This window comes from Lutra lutra, chromosome 14 (genome assembly GCF_902655055.1).
Source record: "Lutra lutra chromosome 14, mLutLut1.2, whole genome shotgun sequence".
NCBI classification, from domain to species: Eukaryota; Metazoa; Chordata; class Mammalia; order Carnivora; family Mustelidae; genus Lutra; species Lutra lutra.
In genome coordinates, this window is record NC_062291.1 from 34,948,657 (window position 1) to 34,964,361 (window position 15,705).

Genomic DNA, 15,705 nt, shown 5'->3' on the forward strand with positions numbered 1-15,705 from the left:
TTGCAAATAAATAAAGGAATCTTTTTTAGTTTTTTTTTTTTAAAGGGGGGATAAAAGAGGGGAAAGAGGAAGTGGGGAAAGGATTTTTTTTAAAGATTTTATTTATTTGACAGAAATCACAAGTAGGCAGAGAGACAGGCAGAGAGAGAGGAAGGGAAGCAGACTCCCTGCTTAGCAGAGAGCCGAATGTGGGGCTCGATCCCAGGACCTTAGGATCATTATCTGAGCTGAAGGCAGAGGCTTTAACCCACTGAGCCACCCACGTGCCCCTGTTCCAACTTTTGACACCAATGGTCAAACAGTAACTGTTAGACTCATGGTGGTTTAACCTTAAGGTCAAAGTATCTTGTCTCCTACCCCAATTTCTTTGCCCTAAATAAATGGAGAGATATAATGTGTTCATGGATTAGAAAAAGTCTATATTGTTAAAATGACAATGCTGCCAAAATTCTTTGCAAAATTCAACCCAACCCCAATCAAAATTCCTACAGGCACTTTTTTTTGGAAACTGACAAACTGATTCTGAGATTTATATAGAAATTCAAAGAATCTAGAATAGCCAAAGCAATTTTACCAAAGAACAGAGCTGGAGGACTTATTCTGCTTGATTTCAATACTTACTATAGAGCTATAGTTCACGGGCACCTGGGTGGCTCAGTGTTTGGGCGTCTGCCTTTGGCTCAGGTCATCATCCCAGGGTCCTGGGACTGGGCTCTACATTGGGCTCCCTGTTCAGCAGGGAGTCTACTACTCTGTCTCTTTGGCCCTCCCCCCAACTTGGGCTTGCTTTCGCTCTCTCAAATAAGTAAGTAAAATCTTAAAAGAAAAAAAAAAAACACAAGCTATAGTTCAGACTGTTTGGTATTAATTACAGGTAGACATATAAATCAATGGAATAGAATCAAGTCAAGAGATAGGCCAAGTGATTTTTGGACAGATGCCAAGGCAATTCAATGGAGAAAGTCTTTTCTTTCTTTTTTTTTTTTTAAAGATTTTATTTATTTATTTGACAGAGAGAGAGATCACAAGCAGGCAGAGAGGCAGGTAGAGAGAGAGGAGGAAGCAGGCTCCCCGCTGAGCAGAGAGCCCGATGTGGGGCTCGATCCCAGGACCCTGGGATCGAGCCCAATGCGGGGCTCGATCTCAGGACCCTGGGATCATGACCTGAGCCAAAGGCAGCGGCTTAACCCACTGAGCCACCCAGGTGCCCCGAGAAAGTCTTTTCAATGTTGTTCAACAAATTAAGTATTCATATTAAAAAAAAAATCAATCTTTACTGCCTAGCACATACAAAGCAACTCAAAGTGTATCCTATGGCTTAATGTGAAATCTCAAACCATGAAACTTCTAGATAAAAAAACACAAGAAAAATATGTCAGACCTCAGGGGAGAAAAAGATTTCTTAGATTTGACACCAAAGCACTACGCATAAGTGAAAAAAATATTGGGGATCCTGAGTGGCTCAGTTAGTTAAGTGTCTGACTTTTGAATTCGGCTCAAGTCATGATCTCAGGGTTGTGAGATCAAGTCCCATGTTGGTGCTCTGCGGTGAGTGTGAAGCCTACTTGGATTCTCTCTCTCCCTCTCCTGTCCCTCCCCCACATCTAAAAAATAAAATATTGATAATTAAACAATCAAAATTTAAAACTTCTCTCTTAAAAGGCACTAATATGAAATAAAAAGACAAGAGACTGGTTAAAAATATTCACAACACATTTATCTGACAAAGAACTTACATCCAAAATATATAGAAAACTCAGACTCTTCATCGAAGAATAGAAATGATTAGCCAAGATGTTCATGGTTAGTGAGTTATAACATGTATATAACAATGTAAATTAAACAATGAGATACTACTATGCACCCATTATATGGCTAAGATTAAAATGACTGAATACACCAAATGTTTGAAATATGTAGAAGAAATCATACTGATGAAAAGAATGTAAAGTGGTACAAAAAATTAGGAGTTTCTTAAAAGCTAAATATATGCCTGCCATACAACCCAGCCATTTCACTCCTAGATATTTTGCTTCCAAAAGAAACAAACAAAAACAATAATAATAATAAAAAGAAAACAATCCCTAAAAACTGGAGAAAAAGTACTGAAATTAATAAACCCAACCATACAACACTGGGGTGTAACTACACAAAGAAATGAACTACTTCAGGTGTTTTTCAAACAACATTTTAACCGATCACATCCAGTCTAACCTATATTCCAAGGATAAAAAGTACAAAGAAATAAACTGCACTCAAAATCTTGTTACTAACAATATAAGTACGGTTATTCTGAAATTATTTTAGGTCTATTATAGGATAATACAAAAAACTAATTATGTTTAATGTCACTGGAACCAAGAGTTTTGACACAAAAGAGATATAAGTATAAACCTATAATCTTACATTTGAATTGGAAATTAACATGAACTCACGTATTTTCTATCTCTGTAAAGATTTAGAATCAATGACAAATAGCAACAGACATCCCTAGAACCTAGCTACACTCCACTCCCTATATCATTCCCAATTAAAAAGAATCAAGGTTCACTATGGCAAGGCCTGATTCTTCCTGCTATGGGGTAGAAATTTATAAGATAAGCTTGGAAAAAACTGCCAAAAATTAAATTTCCTTAATAGCAAAGAATAACAGGATCATTTCGAAAGGACAAATTAGCCCATCTAAAGAGGACCACCCCCCCATCACTTCTCAGCCTTTTGGCTAAGATCAAGTGTAAAGAGGATCCCCCTGGCCTCAAATAGGATAACTGGGCATCAAATGAATAATAATGGACTGAAATATAAAAATATATAAAAATCCATGAGTTTGTAATGATACTTAAGATAAAAATCGCTGGTCACTACTATAAGTTATTATGACATTAACTCACTCTGAAAATTGACACAAGAATAACAATCAAGGATTTATCTTGCCCTTCACATACAAACTCTGGTTGAGGATAAAAAAATGGTTCCTGAAAAAAAGTTCTTACTGATAGAATTCCAGCCAATAAAAGTAGAAGGAATGATGGGATAAGAAAATCACCATTTTTCAACCCCTAATAGTTCTAAGAAAGGATGATCAAAGTCTGCAAAAACAATTACAAGAAAACTCATGGAAAACTTCATATGGACTTATCAGTCTCCCACCACCAAAGCTACTCATCAGTCACACAAAAAGTGTGATGAGATGTTGGGTGGCTAGTCATGCAATTCAACAGAAAGTTCAGAGCGCCACCTATGGAGTTAATTAAAAAACTTAACTTGCATCTAACTGAGACTCAAGCTCTGACCAGTTCATAGGAAATACAGGAGTTAGAGTAACAAATTAACACAAAAGAAAAAATCGGGCAACTCCAAAATGTACATCCCACAAAACATATAACCAGGTTTTTTCCAACTATATCAGTGGAATGGGAGTGGGGGAAATAGATTTAAGTGATAAAACCAAGGGGCTCAGGGCACATGGATGGCTCAGTGGGTTGGGCCTCTGCCTTTGGCTTGGGTCGTGATCTCAGGGTCCTGGGATCGAGCCCCATCTCGGGCTCTCTGCTCAGCAGGGAGCCTGCTCCCCTCTCTCTCTCTGCCTGCCTCTCTGCCTACTTGTGATTTCTGTCAAATAAATAAATAAAATCTTAAAAAAAGGGGGGGCGCTTATACCCTGACTTCTTATACCTTAAGGAAACATTTGCATTACATTAGCCAAAGAATACATAAACAAGGATGTTTACTGAAATCTTGTTTGACACAGCAAAAAAATTGGAGATAACCAAAATGTCCATCCATGCATGAATGAATAAATCAATTCTGTCATATAATACCATAGAGCAGTTAGATGAGTTTACTCAAAAAATTGAGTGAAAAAGGTTGCAGGAAGATACACGGATTATTTAAAATTTTAAAACACGCGGGGCGCCTGGGTGGCTCAGTGGGTTAAAGCCTCTGCCTTCGGCTCAGGTCATGATCCCAGGGTCCTGGGATCAAGCCCCGCATCGGGCTCTCTGCTCGGCGGGGAGCCTGCTTCCTCCTCTCTCTCTGCCTGCCTCTCTGCCTACTTGTGATCTCTGTCTGTCAAATAAATAAATAAAATCTTTAAAAAAAAAATTTTTAAAACACAACAATGTATGTAGTAAAGAATAAAGAGACAAATGAAAACAACCAAGTTCAGAACAGTCATTACTTCGAGAAAGATTTTATTTATTTACTTGAGAGAGAAAGACAGATAGAGAGAGAACAGGAAAGGACAGGCAAAGAGAGAAGCTCCACTGCACAGGGAGCCCAATGCAGGGCTTTAGCGCAGGACCATGGGATCATGACCTCAGCCAAAGGCAGACATTTTAACTGACTGAGCTACCCAGTCATCCCCACTAAAACAACTCTAAGAATAAAATACTTAGGAATTAACCAAGGAGGTGAAAGACTTATACAAAGAACACCACAAAACATTGCTGAAATAAGAGAAGACATAAATAAGTAGAAACACATCCCATGTTCATGGACTGGAAAACTTGATACTATTAAAATGGCAATACTACCCAAACTGATCTACAGATTAAATACAATCCCTATCAAAATCCCAATGATATTCTTTGCAGAAAAAGAAAAACCCATCCTGAAATTCCTATGTAATTTCAAGAGACAGTCAAAACAATCTTGAAAAAGAACAAAACTGGAGAACTCAAACTTCTAGATTTCAAAACTTACTACAAAGCTACAGTCTTCAGGGGCGCCTGAGTGGGTCAGCTGATTAAGTATCTGCCTTCCTCTGCCTTTGGCTCAGGTCATGCTCTCAGGGTCTTGGCCCTGCTTCTTGCTCAGCAGAGTTGGCCTGTCCCCCTCCCTCTGCCCCTCCCCACCCCTGCTCATGCCCTATTAAATAAATAAAATCTTAAAAAAAAAAGCTACAGTCATCAGAACAGTGTGGTATTAGTAAGGCATAAAGATCAATGGAATAGAACAGAGGGCCCAGATTATAATAAACCCTCACATATATGATCATATACTTTTTGACAAGAGTGCCAAGACCAATCAATGGGGAGAGGACAGTCTTTTCAACAAATGGTGCTGGAAAAACTGGATATCCATATGCAAAAGAAATGAAGTTGGACCCTTACACTAACACATGTTAAAATTATCTCAAAATGGATAAAGGACCTAAATGTAAGACCTAAAACAATAAAACTCTTAAGAAGAAAACATAGGAGAAAAGCTCCATGACATTAGATGAGGCAACAATTTCTTGTATATGATCCTAAAGGCAAATGGAAGCAAAGAAAAAATAAACTGGACCTCATGAAAAATTTAAAACTTCATGCGTCAAAAGACATTATCAACAGAGTAAAAAGACAACCCACAGAATGGGAGAAAATATTTCCAAATCATGTGTCTTATAAGGGATTAATATCCAGCATATGTAGACAACTCCTAAACCAACTACAACAAAAAAACTAATTAAGAAGTGGGCAAAAGGGCACCTGAGTGGCTCAGTTGGTTTAGCAACTGCCTTCGGCTTAAGTCATGATCCTGAAGTCCCAGGATCGAGTCCCGCATCGGGCTCCCTGCTTGCAGGAAGTCTGCTTCTCCCTCTGACTTTCCTCCTCTTGTGCGCTCTCTCTCTCTCTCTCGTTCTCTCCCTCTCAAATAAATAAAATCTTCAAAAAAAAAAAAAAAGTGGGCAAAAGACTTCAATAAACCTCTCTCCAAGAAAGAAATACAGATGGCTGCAAAGCACATGAAAAGATGCTCAACATCACTGATAGGGAAATGTAAAACTACAATGAGATATCACTTCACACCCATAAGGATGGCTACCATCAAAAAAAGAGACAATAACAAGTGTTGAAGAGTAGGGGGAGAATTTGGAACCCTTGTGCACTGTTGGTGGGAATGTAAAATAATATATCTACTGCAGAAAACAGTAAGGCAGTTCCTCAAAAAACTAAAAATAGAATTACCATAGGATCCAGCAATTACACTTCTATGTATCTACCCAAAGAATGGGAGGCAGGGTTTTGACAGGATATCTGCACAGGCATGTTAACAGCAGCACTATTTGCACTAGCTAACACATGGAAGCAACTCAAGTGTCCTGCTGATGGACGAAAGAATAAGCAAAATATGGTATATATACATATATATATACATGACGTATTACTATTCAGCCTTAAAAAGTAAGGAAATTCTGACATTTGCTACAATGTGAATGACCCTTGAGAGCATTATGCTAAGTGAAATAAGTCCATCACAAAAAGACAATTACTGTATGATTCCATTTATAGGAGATACTTAGAACAGTCAAAATTATAGAAACAAAGCAAAATGATGGGGCTAGGGAAAATAGGGGATGGGGAGTTATTGTTTAATGGGTACAGTTTTAGTTTTACAAGATGGAAAGAGCTATGGGGATGGATGCTGGTGATGATTGCACAACAGTGTGAATGTACTTGGTGCCACTAAACCACACATTTAAAAGTGATTAAGATGACAAATTTTGTTATATACTTTTTGTACAATGAAAGTTTTTTTTTTTAGGATTTTATTTATTTGACAGAGATCACAAGTAGGCAGAGAGGCAGGCAGAGAGAGAGGAGGAAGCAAGCTCCCTGCTGAGCAGAGAGCCCACAATGAAAGTTTTTAAAGCAAGTTATCATGAAACCAGCTGTAACCTAAATAAAAGGTTTTGCCAAAAATGGGTCATAAAGCAGGATGTTCATTATAGAACACTTTAATAAGGGATGTCTGGGTGGCTCAGCTAAGTGCCTTCAGCTCTGGTCATGATCCCAGAGTTCTGGGATCAAGTCCCACATCAGGTTCCTTGCTCGGCAGGAAACCTGCTTCTCCCTCTGCCTGCCACTCCCCCTGCTTGTGCACTCTCTGACAAAAAAAATGAATAAAATCTAAAAAAAATAATTAAAAAAAAAAGACCACTTTAAAAATCTGTGTACACCCAATATGTCTTGGTTTTTAAATTACTAAACATATAAACTTTATCAATTCCTTTATAACTTTACACACAAACATTTGATGTTCTAAAGAAAAACCTGAGGAAAACTGATTGTTTTTTTCCAGGCAAAAAATGCCTAAAGTTAAGTTCCTATAATATTAAGCTTTCACAGTAACAAGCTATAAACTTACCCACAACTATTAAGTCCTAGGGAAAGAGAGTCTTTGTCTTCAAAAACTGTGAAATAAATTAATGTTAATTAAGTCTTAAAATGCAAAATTTTTCTTTTAGATTAACATTCTAATGGACTGAATAAAACAACCAGGTAATAAATGTTATATATGCTAGAAGAATTCTTACCTGGGAGATTACCCTTTGAGATGGTGTCTGTATCCAAATTGTAGGTATCCTGGAGACGCAACAGAGCTTTAGCTGCCCCAACCTGATCTTCATCATTAGGGAAGTATTGTCTCTGAATGGTTAGGTTAGAGATAAAGCCTTGAAATTTAAAAAAAAGAAAAGAAAAAGAAAGACTCTAGAATAGACTTCCAATTTGCAATATACAGTGCTCACAAGGATTTTTCAAAATTAATTGTAATTTTCTACCATGCCATTAAAGTTCCACATGCTCAACAAGAAAAAACTAAATACACTAAGACCTGAAATACCTCTAACTTATTCCATCTTCCCAAATCCTAATGTCACGTAAGTAATCTGAAGTCATCGCATGAATCCTATCATATTAGGTAAAAATCAACATGATAACTGAATCTTTAGTTACACAAAAGAGCCTCCACTAAGCTTGAAAAATGGATTTATGGATTTGAAAATGAAATCCATTGGCAACCAATTATACTTTAGGATAACAGATGGTAAATAAAATGTATGCACGTTTAAAAAGTTCTATTTTCTTCTTCCATGTGTCATTCATTATATAAATATGTAAATATACAAAGTTTGGTGTAATCCTTTGAGGGGGGAGAGAGATTAACTACATGTTTAAGATTATAAAGTGGCTCATTTATTAAAATATATTTAGATCTGTTAAATTACTGAATACAGTGATCAACCAAGATTTGCTCTAATTTTAATCTTTTTTTTAAAGATTTTACTTATTTATTTGACAGAGAGATCACAAGTAGGCAGAGAGGCAGGCAGAGAGAGAGGAAGAAGAAGGCTCCCTGCAGAGCAGAGAGCCCCATGCGGGGTTCGATCCCAGGACCCTGAGATCATGACCTGAGCTGAAGGCAGAGGCTTAACCCACTGAGCCACCCAGGCACCCCTAATTTTAATTTTAAAAGGTTTTATATAAAATATAGCAAAAACCAAACTAACAAAGTAAGTATGATAATTATATAACCCCTAAAGAGAATGGATGCTAAATACTCCTTAAGGAACCAAAAAAACAAAAACAAGTAATTTAAAATTTTAATAATAATGTCATCATTTGCAAACAAAAGTTAGTTATGAAACTTCCCTCCTCTCACATTTACTTACAGGCAACTGTGTATTTTGATCAGCAAAATTTTTTGTGTGTGTATTTGATCAGCCAGGCATTTTTATATTAATGAAAATGTACAAATGAACAAGTAGCTAGGAGAGGGCTAAAGTTCGTATCAAGCATATTTTTTAGTTTTAAGACCCTTAGTCACAATGTCCACATGGAATTTTACAACAAGTTTTACAGATTTTTTTTTATGACTCAAAATAAATCCAAGAAGTTGCTTAAATCCCCTCCCTAAAAAAGAGGAAAAATATATGTATTATAGCACTATGGGATGACTACCACAGATTAGAACATCAAAGTCTCAAGGTTTACCTTATAAAAGAACTTAGGTCATAAAGATAAAAAAATTGAGAATTTTTAAAAAATTAAGTTAATAAATAAATGTGTAGGGGCGCCTGGGTGGCTCAGTGGGTTTAAAGCCTCCGCTTTCAGCTCGGGTCATGATCCCAGGGTTCTGGGATCGAGCCCTGAATCCGGCTCTGCTCCACAGGGAGCCAGCTTCCTCCTCTCTCTCTCTCTCTGCCTGCCTCTGCCTGCGTGTGATCTCTGTCAAATAAATAAATAAATGTGTATATGTGTGTGCACACACACATACAGGACTTTAAAAATGTTGTCATGGTGCTATGTCAGAGAGCAAATAATCACTGGTATTTCCTTCTCACAATGCAGTTTTCAAAAGGGCTTGCCTTAATTTTTCTCCTCAAGGCTTTCTGTCCTTTGCCTAATAGTTTACCACTCAGAAACACTCAGAAGCACCCTTGGAGTATTTTCATTTACATAGTTAACTCAGTTCTCTCCCTTCTTCTTACTTTTTTTCATTCCACCTTCAGTCACTGAACAAGTATTTTATCTAAGCATATTCCCTCTAGTTCCTAAACTCCAGGCTTAGTTTTCTGTGTCTGCTACTAAAATATCTAAAACACCTCGGGCGCCTGGGTGGCTCAGTGTGTTAAGCCGCTGCCTTCAGCTCAGGTCATGATCTCAGGGTCCTGGGATCGAGTCCCGCGTCGGGCTCTCTGCTCGGCAGGGAGTCTGCTTCCCTCTCTCTCTCTCTGCCTGCCTCTCTGTCTACTTGTGATCTCTCTCTGTCAAATAAACAAATAAAATCTTAAAAAAAAATAAAAATTAAAATTAAAAAAAAAAAACACCTCAATACTCCAAATACAACTTTGTTTTAATTAGAAAGCCCTTCATTGTTACTGTTCGCAGTCTTAGTTTTTCAATTTATTGTCGAAGTAAAAGAAGTCTAAGATTCAAAATACTATATAGAACACAGCTATCACTTTTCCTTATAGTTGCACTCCCAATACATGAACAATAGATGAGATGATGGAGATTTATCCATAAACTTTTGACATCTGAAGATAATCCTAAAATGGGAACAATTACTCTCGGAAATGAAACTATATGTCAAATAATTGATAAACTTTTGTAAATTTTGTAAATTTCACCAGTGCTAGTCACCAGCAACAGAAATTACTTACTTTTTTTTAAGACTAAAGTTATTTTGGGGGCACCTGGGTGGCTCAGTGGGTTAAAGCCTCTGCCTTCAGCTCAGGTCATGATCCCGGGGTCCTGGGATGGAGCCCCGCATCGGGCTCTCTGCTCGGCGGGGAGCCTGCTTCCTCCTCTCTCTCTGCCTGCCTCTCTGCCTACTTGTGATCTCTCTGTCAAATAAATAAATAAAATCTTTAAAAAAAAAAAAAAAGACTAAAGTTATTTTTATTTGTTTCCAGTTGTTTTTTTTTTTTTAAGATTTTTATTTATTTGACAGAGAGAGATCACAAGTAGGCAAAGAGGTAGGTAGAGAGAGAGGAAGGGAAGCAGGCTCCCCGCCGAGCAGAGAGCCCGATGCGGGGCTCGATCCCAGGACCCTGGGATCATGACCTGAGCCGAAGGCAGAGGCTTAACCCACTGAGCCACCCAGGCGCCCCTTGTTTCCAGTTTTTACTCCCTTTTTTTAAATTAAGGAATTCAGGATATAGACTAACTCCAGTCAAAACCAAACATACCCCTGCAACAATTTAGTTACAACACTGAACACTTGATGTTCTGGAAAATGAATTTATTAGTATTGGCATTTCCACACATGGCAGCAATATTGTCTTACTTTCTTTTAGCTCCTTAGTCTTACCATCTGACTTACCATCTGACATATCCTTAAGGACCAGATTCTCCAACTCACTCCATTCAGTGTTCAGACGTTTCATTAATTTGAATGCATTTACAGGGTGCCCAACAAAGCCTTCTGGATCTTTTGTCGCTGTGCTGGTTAGTCGATCTAACTTCTCTGCCCATCTATACATGTAAGACATATAAATGGAGCACACATACACTTAATAAGGAAGAACACAACTTAATAAAGCACTCAGAAAAAAGACCAGAGGGGCGCCTGGGTGGCTCAGTGGGTTAAGCTGCTGCCTTCGGCTCAGGTCATGATCCCAGGTCCTGGGTTCGAGCCCCACATCGGGCTTTCTGCTCAGCGGGGAGCCTGCTTCCTCCTCTCTCTCTGCCTGCCTCTCTGCCTACTTGTGATTTCTCTCTGTCAAATAAATAAATAAAATCTTAAAAAAAAAAAAAAAAAGAAAAAAGAAAAAAGACCAGAGGTTTATGAGTGAAAATTCTATTTAAAAACTCTTTTTAAAATGAAATTAATAAATTTTTTAAAAAGCAAGACTGGGGGCACCTGGGTGCTCAGTTGGTTGAGTGACTGCCTTTGGCTCAGGTCATGATCCTGGACTTCCAGGATTGAGTCCCGCATTGGGCTCCCAGCTCCTTGGGGAGTCTGCTTCTCCCTCTGACCTTCTCCTCTCTCATGCTATCTCTCACTCATTCTCTCAAATAAATAAATAAAATCTTAAAAAAATAAATAAATAAAATTTAAAAAATAAATAAAAATAAAAAGCAAGACTGTTATGGGTAAAATCTAGCTTGGTAAAATAAAAATGTAATAAGTCTTTTTCTTTTAGTTTTGTTTCTCTCAAATGGCTATAGTAAATGGAACCGATCTTAGAAAAGGTGTGACTGGATCCCTCTACTAAGGGTCTAAAAATTCATCTCCCCACAGGTCCTTAAAGCCAAATAATTGGTTATAAAATACAAATTAGCCCAATCGAACTTCAGTAACATGTTCATTTAAATCAAACTTAACGCCAAAATTTTACATTCAGTATCTGAAAACCATATTTTAAAACAAACTGACAAAAAAACCCTGACTATTCAGCTACTCACTAAATAAAAGGCAGGAATTCTCAAGTCAGGATTAACTCTGAGCCTGAGTCAGTTAAAAATAAATTAGCAGGGGGCGCCTGGGTGGCTCAGTTGATTAAGCAACTGTCTTCGGCTCAGGTCATGATCCTGGAGTCCCGGGACTGAGTCCCGAATCGAGCTCCCTGCTCAGTGGGGAGTCTGCTTCTCCCTCTGATCTCTCCCCTCTCATGCTCGCTCTCTTTCTCAAATAAATAAAATAAATCTTAAAAAAAAAAAAATTAGCAGGTAAGGAAAAATTGTATCAATTAATAATTAACATATTTATCACTGTAATCTCTAGAATGGAACCAAAGGAGTGAAGGATAAACAGAATTTGAAAACTGCTCTAGAAGATGACTTGATTAGGGAATTAGAAGAAGACAGAAGATATTAGCAACCATTTTGAGAAACTGTCATTCAACACCTATACCCATTTATATCCTTATCTAAACTCTTGGCCCAGGCCTAACTCTTGTTTTCAGTGCTCCTATTTTAGCCATTTCAGCCAGTTTTTAAGACAGGTGGCTTCCATTTCCACTCAAAGAATGTTTTAGCTCTAGAACAAAAACATCCAGGTGGAGTCGAATCCTAATAAGTAGAACGCTTTGCTTACTTTTTTATTTGTTCTAATTTGTCCTCTTCTGCCTTAATATAGTCTTTCAGAGAAGTCACCAGATCTTTCTCAGTATGGATCAAATCAGTCATCTGACCTAGAAGGAGAAGAAGGGAAGGTTTATCAAATACCCATATTGGTCAACACAAGTATTTTAGAATAATTTAAAAATGATCAAGAATGCTTCATTCTGGGGCACCTAGGTGGCTCAGTTGGTTAAGCAACTGCCTTCAGCTCAGGTCATGATCCTGGAGTATCAGGATAGAATCCTGCAACAGGCTCCCAGCACCACAGGGAGTCTGCTCCTCCCTCTGACCTTCTCCTCTCTCATGCTTTCTCTCTCAAATAAATGAATAAAATCTTAAAAAAAAAAAAAAGGAATGCTTCATTCTTTGATAAGATTGAACTGATTTTAAACTCAGATATGTTGGAGAAAACAACTTTTTTCTTTTTAACTAAATAAACAAAGACAATTGTGTTCCAATTCTAACTTTCAAGATACTTCATTCTGCAAATTGGACATTGGCAAATTGTTTTAAAAATTTGTTTTTAAGTTACAAAACAACGCTACTTTTTCTTCTTCCCTACCTCTGCTCTCACCTTTTTTTGTTCTTGAGACTGATTAGAATTAAATTTTCATTCAATAAACTAAAACCACACTAACAAAAGGTACATTTTACAAATGAAATTCAAAGCATCCATGTTCAGTTATATATAGTGAGATAAGAAGACTCCTCATTTTATATCACAAAATTAGATAATAAAAATATAATACTTGTGTTTTCGTTAGCACTCCGATCACACAAGGGTAAAACTGGTTAACCGCATAAAGGAAAACATCTCATTTAAGACAGATGAAGTATGCATATAGGAAAACATAAAAGGATACGTATCAAATATGAAAAATATTTCTGGGGGAAAGAGGACATGTGGAAGTCTTACATTCTAAGTATTTTTGTTTCTTCTTTAACCATATGCTATTTTTAGTAATACTTTCAAAGATTTTTTTTAATTATGATATAGAAAAAAATTACTTGTGTTCATAGTAGATTCTTAAATGGAAATAGCAGGTTATGAGATAATGTACAGTGTATTATTTGTATCTGTGCATTAAAAAAAGACTATTAAATTATCTAAGTGGACTCATTAACAAAGAATTTTCTTGATATGCTTTTCTAAATTTTCTTAAAATTAAAAAAAAAATTTATTTGACACAGAGAGATAACAAGTACGCTGAGAGGCAGGCAGAGATAGAGGGGAAAGTAGGCTCCCTGCTGAGCAGAGAGCACAATGTGGGACTCAATCCCAGGACCCTGAGATCATGACCTGAGCCAAAGGCAGAGACTTAACCCACTGAGCCACCCAGATGCCCCAATTTTCTTAAGTTTTAACCTGAAAATGTACTGCTTTTGTGATCAAAAAAAATTTTTTTAATTAAATTTTAAGAACAGAGACTTGTAGGGGAAAGGAACTAATTCAATGCTTCGGTCTCTGGGAATACACTGTTATTTGTTTTTACTGATTTAAAAACACTAAAAAAAATGGGGCGCCTGGGTGGCTCAGTTGGTTAAGCAGTTGCCTTCAGCTCAAGTCGTGATCCCAGGATACTAGGATAGAGCTGCATTGCTCAGCAGGGAGCCTGCTTCTTCCTCTCACTTGCATATCTCCCTTTCCCTTGCCACTCCCCTTGCTTATTCTCTGTCTCTCTGTGTCAAATAAAGAAATAAAATCTTTAAAAAAAAAAAAAAAACACTAAAAATTTTTTTTAAATGCAAGATCAATACAAACCAAAAAATAGTAAGACTTACCAATTGAAGTAAAAAAGCCTGGATGGGCCAAAGACTGGGGAAGTAGAACCCCTACAATTAAAATCCACCAGATCATCTTGGAAGACTTAATTTTTCAGGATCACACACCTACAAGAGAAACAGGGCCATTAAAACAACAGCAACAACAACAAAAAGTAAGGTAGGAAAATTTCCTAACTGATTTCTTCTATGAACAAAATGTATGTCTGACACTAAGGTTGCCCATAGACTGTTGTTAATTCTTAAAAGTTGATTTAATAATTTAATTAACAAGAGCTACTATCCTACTTTTCATACAACTAAAGTACTAACTTTATATTTCATCTTAAAGAAAAATACAAAGGTTTGTTATCACCTGATATTTATGCTTAAAAATTCAACCCAAGTTTGTTTTCTCCTTAGTTACTACCATAATTAGAATGATTAGGTAGTAACTCTTTCATATAGCCTGAAAAATAAGTTTTCTGTTATCTACATCTAAACTATGAATTTCCCATAAAAATATACTACTCTATTAAAGTAATTTAAATATTACCAAAATACATTCTGAAATGTTAGAATATTTTAAAGGGGAAAAAAAGTTTTCAGAGCCACTGCTTTATCCTTTAAATTCCTAACTTGTTCCATGTTTTCCCTACATGGCTTTCAATTTTAAAACAAGTTCAATTAGGGGCGCCTGGGTGGCTCAGTGGGTTAGGCCGCTGCCTTCGGCTCAGGTCATGGTCTCGGGGTCCTGGGATCGAATCCCGCATCGGGCTCTCTGCTCAGCGGGAAGCCTGCTTCCCTCTCTCTCTCTGCCTGCCTCTCTGTCTACTTGTGATCTCTCTCTGTCAAATAAATAAATAAAATCTTAAAAAAATAAAATAAAAAAAATAAAATAAAACAAGTTCAATTAAAAGTTGTACATTTTCAGGGCGCCTGGGTAGCTCAGTTGGTTAAGTGTCTGCCTCTTGATCTCAACTCAGATCTTGAGCTCAGGATCATGAGTTCAAGCCCTGTGTTGGGCTCCACGCTGGGCATGGAACCTACTTTAAAAAAAAAGTTGTAGATTTTGGGGTGATGAAAACATTCTAAAATTGACTGTGGTAATTGATGAAGAACAGAGTAAAAGTACTAAAAACCACTGAATCATGACCATTAAATGGGTGAACTGTATGGTACATGAATTATATCTCAATAAAAGCTGTTATTTTTAAAAAGTTGTACAGAATCCAAAAAGAATAAACAGCCTGTCGATTTACGCTAGCAATTTCTCTCAAGGGACCTAGTGTTGAGGTTCTTCTATCTACTATGTTCTATGTAAAAATGCTTAGCCTAGTACACAGCTATGGAATTTTTTTTTTTTTAAGCTGGTAGCAAAGCTCTTCTTTTTTCTTTGTCCCTGGTAGCACTGACTTTTCTAGAACGAATTCTTCACAGCAGGTGCAAATATCAACTAACCATCAGAAAAGATTTTACCCTTCTTTCCCAAATGTCCCAACAGCACTCTTTTTGCTCCTTCACCATCACATACGTGGACTTTTAAGTCCTCCTTATTACTTTACAGAAGAGTAAGTTACTATTACAGTACCTCTTGCCCCAGTAA

General features: G+C 37.1%; 1 protein-coding gene across 2 annotated transcripts in view; it reads right to left on the minus strand.

The window, feature by feature from the left end:
* The window catches only part of P4HA1 (prolyl 4-hydroxylase subunit alpha 1), an 83,219-nt gene that overhangs the window by 53,454 nt on the left and 14,060 nt on the right, over positions 1 to 15,705 (minus strand). For both annotated transcript variants that reach the window (XM_047702194.1, XM_047702195.1), the window contains exons 2-5: positions 14,121 to 14,228; positions 12,313 to 12,409; positions 10,597 to 10,748; positions 7,304 to 7,441 (exon numbers count right to left, since the gene is read on the minus strand). In XM_047702194.1, coding sequence (XP_047558150.1) covers positions 7,304 to 7,441; positions 10,597 to 10,748; positions 12,313 to 12,409; positions 14,121 to 14,196 — 463 coding nt within the window. In that variant the 5' untranslated portion in view covers positions 14,197 to 14,228. The remainder of the gene's footprint in view (positions 1 to 7,303; positions 7,442 to 10,596; positions 10,749 to 12,312; positions 12,410 to 14,120; positions 14,229 to 15,705) is intronic.